Source organism: Tachypleus tridentatus, chromosome 9 (assembly GCF_004210375.1).
Source record: "Tachypleus tridentatus isolate NWPU-2018 chromosome 9, ASM421037v1, whole genome shotgun sequence".
Taxonomy (NCBI): domain Eukaryota; kingdom Metazoa; phylum Arthropoda; class Merostomata; order Xiphosura; family Limulidae; genus Tachypleus; species Tachypleus tridentatus.
The window spans coordinates 152,604,777-152,622,213 of record NC_134833.1 but is presented as its reverse complement, the minus strand read 5'-3'; the positions used below and the strand labels follow the sequence as shown (position 1 = coordinate 152,622,213).

Sequence of the window (17,437 nt, the reverse complement as noted above, 5' to 3'; positions counted from 1 at the left end):
AAAGTTTAGTAATGCTTTTAGCACTTTTCAGGGGTATCTATGTGTTGGGACACTCAGCTGGAGCCCACATTGCTGCAATGGTTGCATCTTCACCGCTGATGGCCAATCCTGACCATGCATTGTGGATTAAAGGTAAAGAAGAAATAAACAATTTCCTTACGACACCTGGTGGATACTTTGTGAAGCAGTTTACAAAAAATTAACACAGAATGTGTAGAATAAATGTTTAGGTACTAGTATTTTGATTTTTTTATCATCATAATTGCATCCTCACTTGAGTCCTGAAAGAAGTTGTAGTTCATTCTAGAATAATTCCTTTAAATCATCTTATTATTTCTGTGTTTTTGAACAGGGCTATGAAATAATGGTTTCTTTCTGATTTGAATTTTGTTCAGAAATGAGTTTGTTAAATTATTTTTGTTATACTAAGTACAGTAACTACCTGGGTATTAAAACTAGTTTTGAACATCAGTAGTTGTTTTATGCACTTTTATGTTGTGCATTCATATTTATATTACCTTCATCAGTAGAATTAGAAAACCAGATGTATGGTGTTAGTGTTTAAATTTTTTCCTTTTACTACCCTAGATGTTTATAAAGTAGAAGTGATAGAAATACAAAGACATTTTGATCAATGTATTGTGTTTGCATTGCAGTTACAATGGCTAAAATCAGTTTTTGTTTGAAAAGTCGGCAAATACATATCCCATTCCTCATTGCAAAATTCCCTATAAATGCACTTTGGTAATCTGGAAGATTAAAAATTTTGTTAGCAGTTCATTATTAACTCATTATTATTGAAAGGTGGTACTTAAAGATTTATGAAAATTATTCAAATATATAAATAATTTGTGTTTTTAAACAGGGTGTAATAAAATGGATGAGTAAAAGAAATCTAAGTTAATGAAATTGTGTCATTTTGCAGAATTATGAAAATTTTTATATTTTCAGCTTATGTGATTTAAGCCGTTTAACATATTGTATGTCTTGTAAGAAGTATAATTAGTTATAATCATATTTTGTCAGCTGCTAAAAGGCATTCACACCATAACTGTTGCGATGAAAGGCCAATATAAATAATATTCTAACCATTACTACATTCTCTGTATCCCAGCCAGTTTGAATGACTCTGGATTGAACAACACACATCATAAGCAATGCATATAATATGGTTGAAATAATTTATACTTCTGAATCTCATATTCCTGAAGGGCTAATTATAAATATGGTGTTGAACGATATAATATGCCTAATATAATGTTTTATGACAAGTATGTTTAACTATAATCTTGCTTTGCCAGCTTATAAAAGGCATTCATACTACAACAGTGGCTTCAGATATAGTGTTATTTCCTCTCATACTAATAGCTATGGTTGTTCAGTACCGCTCTCTATGTGCAAATAATTTCACAAGTCATAAGCATTGAGCTCCCATGCACCTTACAATCAGTGATACACTCTGAGCACTATGACTGTCATTTCTTGATTTTCTTTTCATTATTATTCCAAAGTGGGTATTTTGTTTTTGAACAGATAATGACTTTTCAGATAATTTATTTTACTAGCTTTTAATTTTTTTTCATCAAACAGTTGTGATTAATTTTCATTTATACACAGTAAATTTTGAAGTTCAAGTTACCAATTCAGAGATCATGCCTTCTACTAGTACATTCATACAGGCTACAGGAGGCAGTGACATCTTTGGATTTATTGGCTATCATCTGCCATAAGATTGATCATTATATGAACCAACCTATTTCTCCTGAACATGCCAAACTTGTTCAGGTCAGTGAGGATTCTGACAGCTTATATCCTTCATCTAATTTTGCCATTTCTTCATATGCCCCTACTGTGGAATGAGCTAGGCCTAATATGGCTTTTTTAGACATGATTTCTCAGATATGTTCTATATTTTTCTTTTTGCCACTTTCATATGATCCCTATTTTTAATTTTTACATAACCTCTTTTCAGTATTTTTTCCTGAATATTAGGGTACATGCTGAGCATGTTATTTCTCAGATGATTTAGGGTGCCAGTTTGCCTTGGTCTGTCATCAGACTAAGTGTCCATTTCTTGATCCTAAACAGTTAGAATCAATGATTTTGCCTGTGTTTTTGTGTGGAACACTATTATCCTGTTTTATATATCCCATGCCCAGTTTTCCCAGTTTTGCCTTATTCTATCAACTCTCCTGTGTGACTGGTTTATTATCCATCTTCTTTTTGAGGTGATCCACAGAGATACTGAATGTTTTTTGAGGGGATGCCTCTCTCTTGTTACTTCCATTTTGACATTTTTTTTCTTTGGGTCTAGTCTTGCTCACATGGTTTCTTTGTCGTTGAAACCTTTTGGAGAATGCAGCTTTGTCTCACATCATTTACCACCAATTTATCTCAGGACTTATGCATGAACCATTTTTTTTATCCAGCATTATGTTTTTAGTGATATTCATGAGACTTTGGAATCCTGTGTGGAGTTGGTGTGATACCTAATTACCATTTCTCTCTTTGTGGATCATTTCACATTCTGGGCCTGGACATACCACCATTACTGTTTCTTGTCCACTTTTTCTCAGCCCTTACCTGTTCCATGCACTTTTCGTTTCAATTTACATGATGCAGATGGACATGTTGCCAACCTAGTGAGTTCCTATTCAGTGAGGGTTTGCATATCTGATTTTGTTCCCCTTTGGTGACTTTTTGCCACAGATTTGAGGACTATTCTTGTATTATTTTAAGACTTGTCCACTTTCCCCTCTTCTATTGTCAGATACCATTTTCTTTCCATTGCCTCATGATCTTGTGAGGAATCATCTTGTTACAATCGATTCTGAGAATTCTACAGTTGCAGCTCATCTCAATTAGTAAAATGCCACCAGGTCTTGTTTCCATGTTGTCTCTCTTATTTCTCCTTTCTGGCCAGTACAACTTCATTTCCTGTAGCTGCTCCAGCTAGTCCACCCATCCATTACCTTACCTCTTCCTTTTACTCCATCCTTTCTGAATCAACCTGGATCACTGACATTTCATTCAGCAATATTTATTCATGCCTGTTTTTTATCCATTCTTTGGCAAGGAGATCCAGGTGGGTTGTTTCCTTGTTTCTTTTATTTTAGCTTGTTTCACTTGCCCTTTCTCAAGGAAAGTTTATCAGCATAAGTTGAACATTTTCTTTTGATGGTCAGGATTTTCACATTCTAGATCCACTCTTTCTAATATTAAGAATTTCGTCACTTGAATTTTTGATCAGGATCTTCTGTCTCCTTGATTGTGTATTATTGGGCTGCGTTATCCCACACCTTTTGTTTTTCTTGGTTTTACCTTTCTTACCCTTTCTCTTTTATTGCATTTCTACCACATTCATTTCCTTCTCCTTTTAGCCTTTGGAGTTCATCAGTCAGATTTATTTGCTATAGATGTTTCATGTACTCTATATCATTCCACATATATCTTCCATTATTTTGATCAACCTTTCCTTCCATAAACTTCAGCAGCATGAGAGGGTGATTCTGCCTTCTCACCAGTTTTCCTCCTTTCAGTTTTCTACCTTCATCACTGGTTGGATCCAGATAGAGTACAATGTCCTGTCTGTGTTCTTTGTTGTTATACTGCCTACAAGGCTTCCTTCCTTGTTGACCTTTTCTGCCTATTCATTCCCTGGCAGTCATCCTCTATTTGTGACTTTTCTTCTTTCATCCTGACCAGTTGGGTTCAGCTTTTAATTCAGTTGGCTTATTCTTTATTGTCATCTTCCTGTAATTTGTTCCAGATGTTTTTTCATCAAATCAGCACTTTATCTTTTCCCTGTTATCTCACTCCCTTCATCCATCAGATGAAATTCTCCAGTTGGCAACATTCATGTTTCAGTCTGCATCAGATCACTACATCTTCGTCTTCTTCAGTCTGCATCAGATCACTACATCTTCATCTTCAGTCTGCATCAGATCACTACATCTTCCTCTTCTTCAGTCTTCATCGGATCACTACATCTTCCTCTTCTTCCTGTGGTAATTCATAAGAGTTTGGTGTGATTGTTACTGGGGAAATTATCTATATATCTCCTTTCTTTCTTTTTTTTAATTTATTTTGCTGTCTGGATTTTTATTTTACCTCTTTGTTTCAAGTGGTGTCTGACCAGATACGCTTCTTACAGTCAAACCTGCACTGCAAATCCATGTTGACTACTTATTTCTAATTTACATCACTATAACATGTTGCTCATTATAAAGACAGTGTGTTCTACAAGATAACTTATAGGTTTGTCCTCATGATATATTTGCTTCATTAGTATGCCTGTTCTGGACCATGCTCTTCCACGATTTATTGGTAAAGCAGAAGGGGGACAGCTCATCTCTGCCATGTCTTGTATTGAATAAATAAAATACAGTATGCTTTTGAAAATACTGTTTTCATAGTTAACCACTGCACTGTCTCCAGTGTTATCGTTTCTCCAGACTCTCCAACACTTTTCTCCTCCCTGTTCCATTTATTAGTGGACCATTGGAGCATCCTCTTGAATATGACAGTGATAAATAGGATATAATGACAAAATCATTCAGTTGAGAGCAAGGTGGTGTGTAGATTAAGAGATGCCTTACAATTTGATGCTCCTGAGAAGATGTAATAGTTTTGGAGTGAGCTGTCAAAATTGCAGTCCATTTTCTTGCCTGGAATCCTGCATCCTACTCTGTATGTTGATGTTGGTTCTCAGTGTCTGAGATTTGAAATTTGTGCTGGACCAATTAATAGGTTCACATGTATTACAGGTGTCTCTTTCTTACTCATTTATACTCTTGTTCCTCCATCTGTGTTGAGGGTCAGAGTGCAGGTTTTCATATTAATATGGTGCTACCTCTAATGTTATCCCTTGATGACTTTATTACACTAAGGTTGTCATTGCACTAGAGGTAGTTCCTTTCAGGTTTGCCTTGAGTGAGATAGCTTACATTAAAGTGACATTTTTACAATACCAGATGTCTGGGTGTCAGTTTCCTGGATTGGTCAGTCAGTTTCTCACTTTACTATAATGTGTCTGTGTTCAAAGCGTGGGGAGATAGGAGATTCTCTCTGGCCTGCTGAACTTGAGGTGAAGATGGTATGATCCTCTTTCCTACTTCCATGTGCATGTTTGTTCCTGGTGGCCTAGATGTTAGATTGTAGTTGACTTACTGGCAATATGCTCATCATCCGACCCTTGTGTGGATGTCAGTTCCCAGCAGTCCAGATTTTGGACATAGTTGACTTGCCATGTGGAGTCTGTCTCCCATGAATGATCCTCTACTATGAGATCCCCCTTTTAGGGTGTTTTTTTGGATACTTTAGAGTAAGACTGCCTTGTTTTACCATTAAACTGGTCCCTCCACTTATCCAGTGTAGGATTTTAACTATTTATGTGAGAAAAGGTAATGTATCATATTGGAAGTTGTAATTTTATTCTACTGAAAATGTATTTTCAGTGAGTATTTATCAAAATACAGTGATAGATTGGTAGAATTGTATAGAGGGTGTCACATGCATTTAGAGGTTGTGTTGCACACTTATTAGTGGAGGGTTATTGCATTATGATTTACATGCAAGACACATTTGAATCTGTTGATTTTGAGGTTTTTGTCAAGGCTTGTAGCGTGCAAAAACAAATTTTTGTATACAGAGGACAGCACTGAATGAATAGCTGTTTATGTGAGAGAAGGTAAGAATGTACTTTCAATGGAGGAAAATTATAATTTTGTCATTTGTTGCTTTTTTCTAGGTTTTGTATTGTTATCGGGTATCTTTGATATGTGTCCCATAATGATGACATCTTGGGCAGAACTGGGGAATTTTACTGAGTAAGTAGGATTTTTACCTATTATTTTTAAATGAAACTTCTTATGGTATAGTATTTAGTTATTGTAATTAAAAACTTGGTGTGTTAAGGTGAAACTTGCTTGCCTTCTTTGAAGGTGGAAACAGGTCTTGTAATAGTTGTATGAATTGTATTTGTGGACTTCTACTTTAGTTTCGTGGACTCTGTTGACAAACTTAGCATAAAGACTGAACCATCATTTCCAGATTGTGAACACACCACTTTGTTAACAGTGAACATTCATAAAAATCACAGTGGTTTCTTATGGTAAGAAAAATTAAAAATAAAGAAAACATAATAGAAAAGCTATAAGTATGGTTTGGTTTTACAGCCACTTGTGTAAGTGTCGTTGTGGTCTATATATATTACAGACTAGACCTGTTTCTGAAGTGCATATGATTTACACAAAATATTATAACACTTCCACAAAGATAATAAAATAAAACAGTTTTTAAAGAAAAGTGACAAAAAACTTTAAGAGTATAAGAAAACTTGTGCTAAAACATTTTTCCATCTTTCCATGTGTTTGAATGGTTTTCTACCAACACTTTAGTACTTATTTGAAGTAATTAGATTCAAAGGTCTTGAACATGCTACAGTCTTCAAAATTAGGACATCAAGTCTGAGAAAAAAGTGTCACTGTAATTAGTCAAGATAACACAGTGGGAAATGTCATCCCAAGGTAAGTGTCCTCACCAATGAACAAGAAAATATTGTATTCTTAGATGCTAACAAAATACAGTAGAAGACACCTAGTAAGTTTGTCTTCAAACATTGTTATTCTTCAGATAACATGACACTGATCTTATCTTTCTGTTTGCAGTATATGAAGAATAATCTAAAGTATGTTTGAAATTTAAAGTGATAAATTTCACTGAAAGTGAAACTTTTGAAGTCTTCACAAAATAACTGTTCCTAGCAAGATAATATTTGTGGTATATTGTTAAACATTAGGCCAAAGAATCATAACTGAAACTGAAGTGGGTTGAGAGAGAAAATTAAAAACATAAACATCATATGTATTTTGTAATAAGTTCTTTATCAGTAAAGAAACAACCGTTAGAACTCGGCATGTGATGTACTATTTCAGCACTTTTGTTACAGAGCTTTTCTATGATAAACATTGTTAGAGATACAACATGTTACTTAGAGAATTAATAAAACATGTTTGATACAACATGTTATTTAGAGAACATTTGTATTTTGACCAACATCTTGATGAAAATAAAAGTGATAATACAATGTATCAGATGCTTTACCTCAAGGATCACCTACTACAGCAATTTATTACATTAATTTGTATCATAACTGATATTTCAGATTAGACAAGATGAGCTGTCTGTGTCAATAAATGTTCCAGCTGTTTATCAGTAGTTTTATTTTTTCATGAAATCTTCACAAGTTATTCACAGAAGAATTTAAAAATAAAATGGAAATAATATGCATTTTCTTTTCTCTTTATGACAGGATTTTTAAGCTGTTATACTAGATGTTTGTTAAACAAAATGTGACTGCTTTACTGCATGTTGTTGCTGATTTCTAGCTGTACACCACTACTGTATAAAACTTAACATTTGCTCATTATCATAGATGTTCTGACAGAAACATTTAACCCATAATATACATTTTTCTAAACAATATGTACTTAACTGCTCATTGGCAACTTTGTTACAAGTACCTTCTAAAAATGTGAACCATGTGCACAAAAGTGCCCCTTGAGATGGATTCCTATACGTGGTTCGGGGAACCTCCCATAGAAGATTCTGTAATTTCAGTTCATCTTATCTAGGATCTGAATATCCACCCATGTGTTTGATGTGCATGGCAACTCATGTAAGGTAGGAGACGATACTGGTGGCCTTGAATTCTTCTGGATGGGCAGTCTTGGGGTGGCACCCCAGGGTGAGTCAGCTGGTCCAGTTGGGCTAGGGTCACCAAGCACCAGTGTTGGACATTCTCAACAGTTGTTGTGAACATTGTGTGTGATGCTGGTGTTTGAGTATAATGCTGACAAAACCCTTGCATTGTTGCAGTGCTCTTGTTTGACACTCCATGATGGGTGGGGACAGTTGGCACTGAAATTTATTTTATTATGCATATCCCCATTCATGACAAAAAAAAATAGATTATCAGAAAATGACGACACATGGACAATTCTGTTATACAGTCACCGTCAAAGTTGGACCCAACACCTCGATTTCTCATTCTGCATTCGTTATCTGAGAAATCCTCAGGTCAGATGTCCCTCTTTTTCATTCAAAGAGGATTATAAAGGCTTTCTGGCTCCCTCAAGTCAGTAAGGAAGCAGCACCTAGGAGATATTTGGTGGAAACATCTTTTCCACAACACACCAAACTCTTTGAATACAAAAAGTATTGGAAATACTCCCATTGAGATTACTCCCTGTGCTACCTCGAATTCTTCAAGAGGAGTTATTGTAGAGAGGGACTTGAAGAACATTCCTGAGTTGGAGATCCTTGCTGGATTTTCCAGCCAGGGCATTTCTGCGGTGTGCCAAATCTTCACTCACCAAGATGGAATTATGATGCCTATTAATGTTCTGATTTTGATGTTTACATCACCATGTCCACCTGCCACAGTGAAGGCAGGTTATCTGAACTGTGAGGTACAGCCATACATTCTCAACCTTCTCAGGTGTTTCTAAGTGTCAGCAGTTCAGTCACTGAAAGACATCGTGTCATGGTTCTTTAAAGTGTACTCATTGTGGTGGTAAAGACACCAATGCCTATGAGTAAAAACTAGAACTACACTGTGTTAACTGTAGTGGTTCACACCCCTCTTACTCTGTGCTGGAAGATTATGAACAGTATGTCCCACCCAGAAGTTATTGCCCCCCAACCCATCTCGGACAGAACTCTTCATGCCTCCAGCAGAGCCATTTGCAGAACATCTGAAGAGTCTTTTGTCCTCCATGATTGAAAGAGTTGATGAGTGTATGTCTACTCCCATTCCTGTCTACACCACTCCTTCCAGTAGATGCCTGGGTTCACTTCCTTTGACTTTAGATTTGGGCATTTCCTCAGTTCCATCTTCTCCAGCCATAAGATGCAAAACGATTATTTATTCACACCCTCAGTCACTAGAATCTTCGTCCACAAGCAGAGATCTGTTTACCCTCCCAGGGCATGATCCCTGGAGGTCAGTAGACCTCTGTCCAGTAAGAAAAAAAATTGTGGTTAAAAACAGAAGGGCTTCGTGTTACATTCTCCTCCACATAAATAAAAATAGCCACTTTGATATTGTGGAACTGTTGAGTTTTCGTTAAACTATGGATGACATTAAGGATTTGATTGACTTTTAATATCCTGTGTCTCTATCCTTACAGAAAATGTAAGGATTCTCAACCCTGCTGATGCAGTCATTTTTTAGCAGTTTTCTTTGTACATAAATTCCACACAAGAAGCAGCTATGCATCAAGTGCACTGAACATTCTCTGTACCCTATTTTCCACCTTTTGGAGAGGAGATCAATGTTCTATGCTCAAGATCTGTTGTGTCCTTATTCAATTGAAACAGAACTATAGGTCTCTGGTTTGTGGGTGTGCTAGAACCTTGGACCCGTAGATGTTGGACCTCGTTCACCATCTGGGGCTTCAGCTCTGCACGGGGGATATTCACACTTTATTAATCTAGAGTTTGTACATTGAGTCTCATGAACCTCCTCTACACTTCTGCTGTTTACAACTGTCTTTACTGTATGCTTCAAAACTTTGATCCTTACCACAGCATCCCATCTGGGTTTGTGTTTACCTTCTGTAGTGAGTCATGCTTTTTCAGAACAGATGATCTTCCATGGTTTCTTTTGGCCTTCATATCCAGGCATAGATAGCTGAGTTGGGTCTATTGTTTGATGATGTTGCTGTCTCCACAGGTCAGCCCATCTCATCACGGCTTGTTACCATCCTCAAGTGTGACCTTTCTTTGAGTCATTTGAAGAAGGCAAATACTCCTGATTGGAAATACAATCTTCTCTTTGCCAAACATCTTTTGAACTATTCTTCCATTTCAGTTTATACAAATGATTTGAAATCAGGCAACTCTGTGGGATCTTCCATGGTTTGTTTTGGTTGGTGGTTGCCCACAGGATTCCCTCTACAGTTTCTGTGTTCACTGCTGAATTGTTTACCATTTCTCATGCCCCAGATCACATAGAAGTTATGCAGTACACACATTGTAATATTTACTCTGACTTTCTTAGCTCTCTAGTGCCCTCAGTGTGTGGCATGTAAAGGAATTATAAGAAGGTAAATAAGGAAATGAAAAACAAAGTACATGCTTGATCCATCTCTCATATTAACTTATGGTATGCAACAAATGTAGAATATTCAAATTTTTTAGGATTTGTAATATTTAAAATGTGACATCTTATTTTAACTTGTGGATTGGTTGAATGGGATAAATGTAAGAATAATATTATATTGAGTAGTAATGTTGGTTTTTATGCTATTATTTTTCAGTGTTTCATTATTTTTGTTTAATATTGTGCCGATTTTGGTATTGTTATTAGTATTATCATGAAGTGGCATAGTACATGTGTGTTATTTCAATATTGTTAAAATACATTTGTTAACATTTACAGAGATGCTATTCAAAGAAACAGTCCAATGTTTTTGGTAAAAGAAGTTTCGAAACACCTTCAACATTGTAGATTTCTAGTTGCTGTCTCACAGTATGACTCACCACAATTTCACAAGCAGTCTGAAGAGTATCATGAGGTAAAGCTGTAACTGTCTATTGAGAAGCCAGATAAAAGTTGACTTATTTACAAGTTAAAATATGTCGAATAAAGGTTACTTGGTTTTCACTACACTTTGAAGAAAAAATCCCTCGAAATAAAGCAAAATATATGAGAAAAACTTATAATGTTTTATCACTTTTTTTACTAATGTGAAGTTGAGAAAAGTTGAAGTATTCATGGGAGACTGTAACTGAAGAACTTATTCAGTAATATTTGGTCAATTAGGAATTATTTTAATGGCTTGTTTCACAGTTTTCCATTTTACTTGAATAAATTTTTTTCTTAATAACTCCTCGCAATAACAGTAACAAATATTTTGCACAGGTGTTACTACATTTATATATGCAAAAACGGCTCGTTTGGGTTGAGAACATATTTTACATAGAAGAGCGAACAACATTTCGACCTTCTTTGGTCATCATCAGGTTCACAAAAGTAAACCCTTTTTTTTTGCCGTTTTTGCATATATATATCTCTACAAGTGGGTTTTCTCGACATCACTGATTGCTACTGCATTTGTTTTATAAAATATAATAAAACATTAATTAGGTACTTTGATGGAGTTCCTGTTCTATTTAAAACAATAAATTAGGTTTTTTGAAATGATAATTTGTTCAAGGAAACTGTTTTCCATTATTCTGTGCAAACCATATAATATTGGCTATGTTCTGCAGGTTGGACAACAATGTATGAAAGTATTTGTTATGTGCTTTGATGTCAAACACAAAATGATATATTTACGTTGGATATCCACCTGTAAAACATCTTTAAAAAGTTATTGGTTGGGAACATAGTGAGTAAAAAGGACTATCAGATTGATTAACAGTGTGAGGAGGTTTAAAAACAATTAAATTAATAATCGTTTACTGATACTTCGTTCATGTGAAAATACTTTACCTAATTGCTGAAAACATTGTGGTACTTTTACCAGCTGAAGGATATTAACAAACAGATTTGTTTTCCATCTTTACAGCAACTCCTGAGTGTAAATTTATCATCCAAATATCTAGAAATTCTAGATAGTGACCATTTCACAATCTGGTTGGATTTGTGCATTCCAGAATTTACCATGACCAAGGTGAGCTTTTTTTTAAATAGAGATACTCAAGTTTTCTTCCATGTATGAGGTTTGGCTGAGTGCTATGACACTCAACTTGTGACCCATGGGTCTTGAGATTGAAAACCAACATCAAACATCCTCACCCTATCAGTTGTGAAGGTATTATAATTTGATGGATGGCCAGTCACATTTTTTACTGGTAAGATGTAGCCACGAAATAGCAGTGGGTGCCACCAGCAGTTCAGAATTAGGGATAGAGAAGTAGTTTTTCCATAGTAAATGTTATATAATCATGAAAGTTATAAACAGATTTATGTAACTTTATGAAAATAATTTCCTAAATGTGATCTTAACTCTCTCCCTACAAGGTTGGGTGAATCAACCAACCCCTCAACCATTTTCTACTTGGTGTAGTTTCTGTACAATAGGTTTTAACACACATAGTGTCTCATCCCAAAATTTGCCAGACTTATTAAACATTATAGTTGTTTTGTACACAACAAATCAGATTTTTTAAATTAAGTTTTTTGCTAAAGGTTGTCTTAATATATGTAGTATTTCTGTATTCTAGCCCATGTGCAAAGTAATTTTCACATTAAGATTAAAAGTACATTTCTTTGTTTTAAAAATCTAAAATTCTATTCGCATAATCTCTAAAACCTCCTAAATAAATTTCAAAACTTTTTTTTTCAGTAAAACTATATCCTACTTGTTATATTCTTTATTTTAAATTTGTCCAAGGTTGATCAATTTGACTGACCTCTTAACCACCAGTAAAAAAATTGAAATCTAAATACCCCTTTTGTTTATAGTGTGGCTTCAAATTGTAATATGGCCCTGTATTTGTTTGTCATAAATAGCTTTAAAATCATACGTATAATTACACTTACATCTTATTGATTTTTGCCTTTCAAATCCTGTTACTACTATTCGTGTCATTGTAAGGTTTAATTCACTTGGCAAATGTGCAGCTTACATTACACTATTAAGTTACATTACACACAAGCAGTTTGGGAATATACCATTTGAAAACATTTTATTATTTTTTATTTTATCTGATTTAACCTTAATGAGCATAAAAAGTTTCCCATTTAATTAGTTTTATAATAACAAAGAAGGAATACACATGAAGAACAATAAAGTCTTACCTGGCTTGTTCTTTTCTCTCAACTTTTTGAGATATCAACGATATCATAATGAGTAGTTTGTTAAATTTTGTACTTCTTTGAGGGATGGTAAATGGAATGAGAGAAGAGGAGATGCCTAGAGAGTAAACGTCGCAATTCACTTACAAGGAGAAATCAAAGTTGTTTTCAATATTGTCTTATAAAAATAACAACTTAACACTCATATACTATTAAAATATGTATTTATTAGCTACATTTTTGTTATATTTATTAGCATGCCATTAAAACAGAAGTTTAAGTTTTGAATGTAACTCACTGAATCCTCATGAACTACAGAAAGTGATGCTGAGAAGGAAGGTTTAATGTTTAAAGTGAATTACATTCTGCTATTATTAATCATATTTATTTTCTTTTTCATTCTTAATGAATCAGTGGTCAGTTTGAAGGCTTATAATGCTAAAACCCACTTACTGATACCAGTGGTGGGCATAGATAATGCACTGGAATGTTCCCAGCTGTTGTAACCTGTTAAATGAATGTTTGTGTTATAAATGTTGGTTTTATAAAACACTACTGTTTATCTACTTTTACTGATACTTTCTTCTTTCTCTTTCAGGAAATCATAAACTTTGTGAATGAGTCATAAAAGAAGCTGAAGTGAAAACATGTTATGATAAACGTACAGATAAAATTTGGGGCTGACCTTTCACTCAAATAATAAATCAATTTATGTTTAATTATAAATTGTTTTGTGATTTATTGTGTTAACATTTGTGCTCTAATTTCTACCTTGCTGAGTTAGAAGTTCATAACACAAAAACAGTTTGTTAATTTCTGTCTGAAAGTAAAAATACAAAGTTTGATAATTTGAAGGAAGTTACTACAACGTCATAAGATGTGGGAAAAAAACAAAATGGGTAACATTATTTTTCTAGTAAACTGTTTAGTTAGAAAGTTCTGAGACAATAATAAAGTACACCACACAGTTCACTGTAATTTAAGATCAGTTAATATAAACCTTTAGATATTTTAATATCATACTGGTTGGAGAAATTACAGATAAGTGTTTGAAGAAACACTTATTTTGAATAACACTCAGGTTATTGTTCCTAAACAAAAAGTATTTTCAAAATGTTTGTATTGTGAATTATAATTCAGAAATTTTTGTTAGATCATATCAAATTTAAATCATTGTTGAATAATGTCACAACATATGTATTACAATATAAAGTATTCTGAACTATAATTATCAGGTTTCTGAAGTTTTCCTAGATTTAATACATTTTTCATGTAGTTTTAAATTTCAATACAATAATGAATTTATTTTTCATTAAATTGATATCAGTATTTTGTGTGGGATGAAAACTTCCTGAATTATAAGATTATATTCTTATTTTTTTGCTGTTTTCTGGTTAACAGTATTTGAAATATAATCAAGTTGAAAGCTTTAGTAAATAAAAGGAAAACAAATCGAATTTATCTGCTTAATTTTTTTTACCATATTAGAACATTATAGCATATAGATTTTTATGGTATAAGATTTTATTACACTTGGATCTCATTTAGAAGTTTCATATTTTACCACGACATGTTCTTTGAAACTTCAAGAGAAATGAATTTTTGTATGACAAATAGAGTATTTCTTCTGGAATAAAATATTTTCTCTAAATGCTGCTGTATGTTTGTGTTTTGAAATAAGTATTTGCTCGGTCTCATAAATTTAGGGTCCATCACAACTTACTGTCAGAAACAAATGTCTGATGTTATGATTCATAAACTATTATGCCAGTCAAAGAAAATGTATTATATTTTTAATATTATTTGAGAAGTAACTATTGTTAATGTCATTTTTAATTATCAACAAGTTGCAACAGTAATTTATAAACAAAAATCCTAGACATGTGAACATTGTTAAGCCTAATACCTTAGGACTAGAATTATATAAATTAGTTGTTCTTGGTCCAAGTGTTTCATGTAAACCTGAGGAACACTTAAGTTCTGATCAAAGAAAGCTAAAAACCCAGATCACAATTAAATTAAAAAATATACAATTCAGTAAAGATCACAGTTAATTAGATACAACATTCAAACTACACTATTAATAAAGATTAGAATTTACTTGTTCAGTAGTTGACTACATTCATCATTAAAGATATTTCTGGCCTCAAATACAATAATACATGCGTCTCATAAGAGTTAGCTAGCTCTGGAAGTTTAGCTGACAATGTATGATTTACAATAATACCTTTCTTGTGCTTTTACCTATCAAGATAAGAATGTGTTGTTTCATCAGTTGTGAACAATTATTGTTATGAAATTTTCAACCATAAAAGATAAACATAAAACTTCATCCTACAATCTTGGTGCCCTTTTGATGAAAATGTTCTCAAACATACAGGTTTACATAGAGAACTCTTAGACATGTAGTCTAATGAATCATGTCTATCAGACAGGTCAAAACAGCTTCACACAAGACATGACAGTAAAGAAGACATCACATTAACACCTATATTATATATACTACACAACTGTGTTGTACTGCAAGGTTTGTGTTTGTAAACATCTGCAAATTACTACAGATAATTACAAGAATAAAATCACAGTGAACTGAAATAAAGTTTTGTTGTATAAAATTATACACAGACTGTTCTCTATGTTAAAATACTCTTATGCTATGGTTTTGACCCCATAACCTATGCCTTCATTCAGCAATACATAAAAATGAATCTGTACCACTTGGTAAATTGCTGCCTGGTGAAGACTTGGGTAAGGTGGCTGAACCTGCCTATGTATAATTCTATAATTCTACATACTAAGTTGTGTATTGTGTGAGACAAACTACCTATGTATAATTCTACATACTAAGTTGTGTATTGTGTGAGACAAACTACCTATGTATAATTCTACATACTAAGTTGTGTATTGTGTGAGACAAACTACCTATCTATAATTCTACATACCAAGTTGTGTATTGTGTGAGACAAACTACCTATGTATAATTCTACATACTAAGTTGTGTATTGTGTGAGACAAACTACCTATGCATAATTCTACATACTAAGTTGTGTATTGTGTGAGACAAACTACCTATGTATAATTCTACATACTAAGTTGTGTATTGTGTGAGACAAACTACCTATGTATAATTCTACATACTAAGTTGTGTATTGTGTGAGACAAACTACCTATGTATAGTTCTACATACTAAGTTGTGTATTGTGTGAGACAAACTACCTATGTATAATTCTACATACTAAGTTGTGTATTGTGTGGGACAAACTACCTATGTATAATTCTACATACTAAGTTGTGTATTGTGTGAGACAAACTGCCTATGTATAATTCTACATACTAAGTTGTGTATTGTGTGAGACAAACTACCTATGTATAATTCTACATACTAAGTTGTGTATTGTGTGAGACAAACTACCTATGTATAATTCTACATACTAAGTTGTGTATTGTGTGAGACAAACTACCTATGTATAATTCTACATACTAAGTTGTGTATTGTGTGAGACAAACTACCTATGTATAATTCTACATACTAAGTTGTGTATTGTGTGAGACAAACTGCCTATGTATAATTCTACATACTAAGTTGTGTATTGTGTGAGACAAACTACCTATGTATAATTCTACATACTAAGTTATGTATTGTGTGAGACAAACTGCCTATGTATAATTCTACATACTAAGTTGTGTATTGTGTGAGACAAACTACCTATGTATAATTCTACATACTAAGTTGTGTATTGTGTGAGACAAACTACCTATGTATAATTCTACATACTAAGTTGTGTATTGTGTGAGACAAACTACCTATGTATAATTCTACATACTAAGTTGTGTATTGTGTGAGACAAACTACCTGTGTATAATTCTACATACTAAGTTGTGTATTGTGTGAGACAAACTACCTATGTATAATTCTACATACTAAGTTGTGTATTGTGTGAGACAAACTACCTATGTATAATTCTACATACTAAGTTGTGTATTGTGTGAGACAAACTGCCTATGTATAATTCTACATACCAAGTTGTGTATTGTGTGAGACAAACTACCTATGTATAATTCTACATACTAAGTTGTGTATTGTGTGAGACAAACTACCTATGTATAATTCTACATACTAAGTTGTGTATTGTGTGAGACAAACTACCTATGTATAATTCTACATATTAAGTTGTGTATTGTGTGAGACAAACTACCTATGTATAATTCTACATACTAAGTTGTGTATTGTGTGAGACAAACTATCTACATATAATTCTACATACTAATGTTGTGTATTGTGTGAGACAAACTACCTATGTATAATTCTACATACTAAGTTGTGTATTGTGTGAGACAAACTACCTATGTATAATTCTACATACCAAGTTGTGTATTGTGTGAGACAAACTACCTATGTATAATTCTACATACTAAGTTGTGTATTGTGTGAGACAAACTACCTATGTATAATTCTACATACTAAGTTGTGTATTGTGTGAGACAAACTACCTATGTATAATTCTACATACTAAGTTGTGTATTGTGTGAGACAAACTACCTATGTATAATTCTACATACTAAGTTGTGTATTGTGTGGGACAAACTACCTATGTATAATTCTACATACTAAGTTGTGTATTGTGTGAG

At 33.5% G+C, this 17,437-nt stretch overlaps 1 protein-coding gene across 12 annotated transcripts in view; it reads left to right on the top strand.

The window, feature by feature from the left end:
* Nucleotides 1–14,459, top strand: part of LOC143226669 (kynurenine formamidase-like) — a 30,043-nt gene extending 15,584 nt beyond the window's left edge. For all 12 annotated transcript variants that reach the window (XM_076457934.1, XM_076457928.1, XM_076457929.1 and 9 more), the window contains 5 exons: nt 32–132; nt 5,750–5,828; nt 10,445–10,580; nt 11,577–11,681; nt 13,407–14,459. In XM_076457934.1, coding sequence (XP_076314049.1) covers nt 32–132; nt 5,750–5,828; nt 10,445–10,580; nt 11,577–11,681; nt 13,407–13,436 — 451 coding nt within the window. In that variant the 3' untranslated portion in view covers nt 13,437–14,459. The remainder of the gene's footprint in view (nt 1–31; nt 133–5,749; nt 5,829–10,444; nt 10,581–11,576; nt 11,682–13,406) is intronic.
* The last annotated feature ends 2,978 nt before the right edge of the window (nt 14,460–17,437 follow it).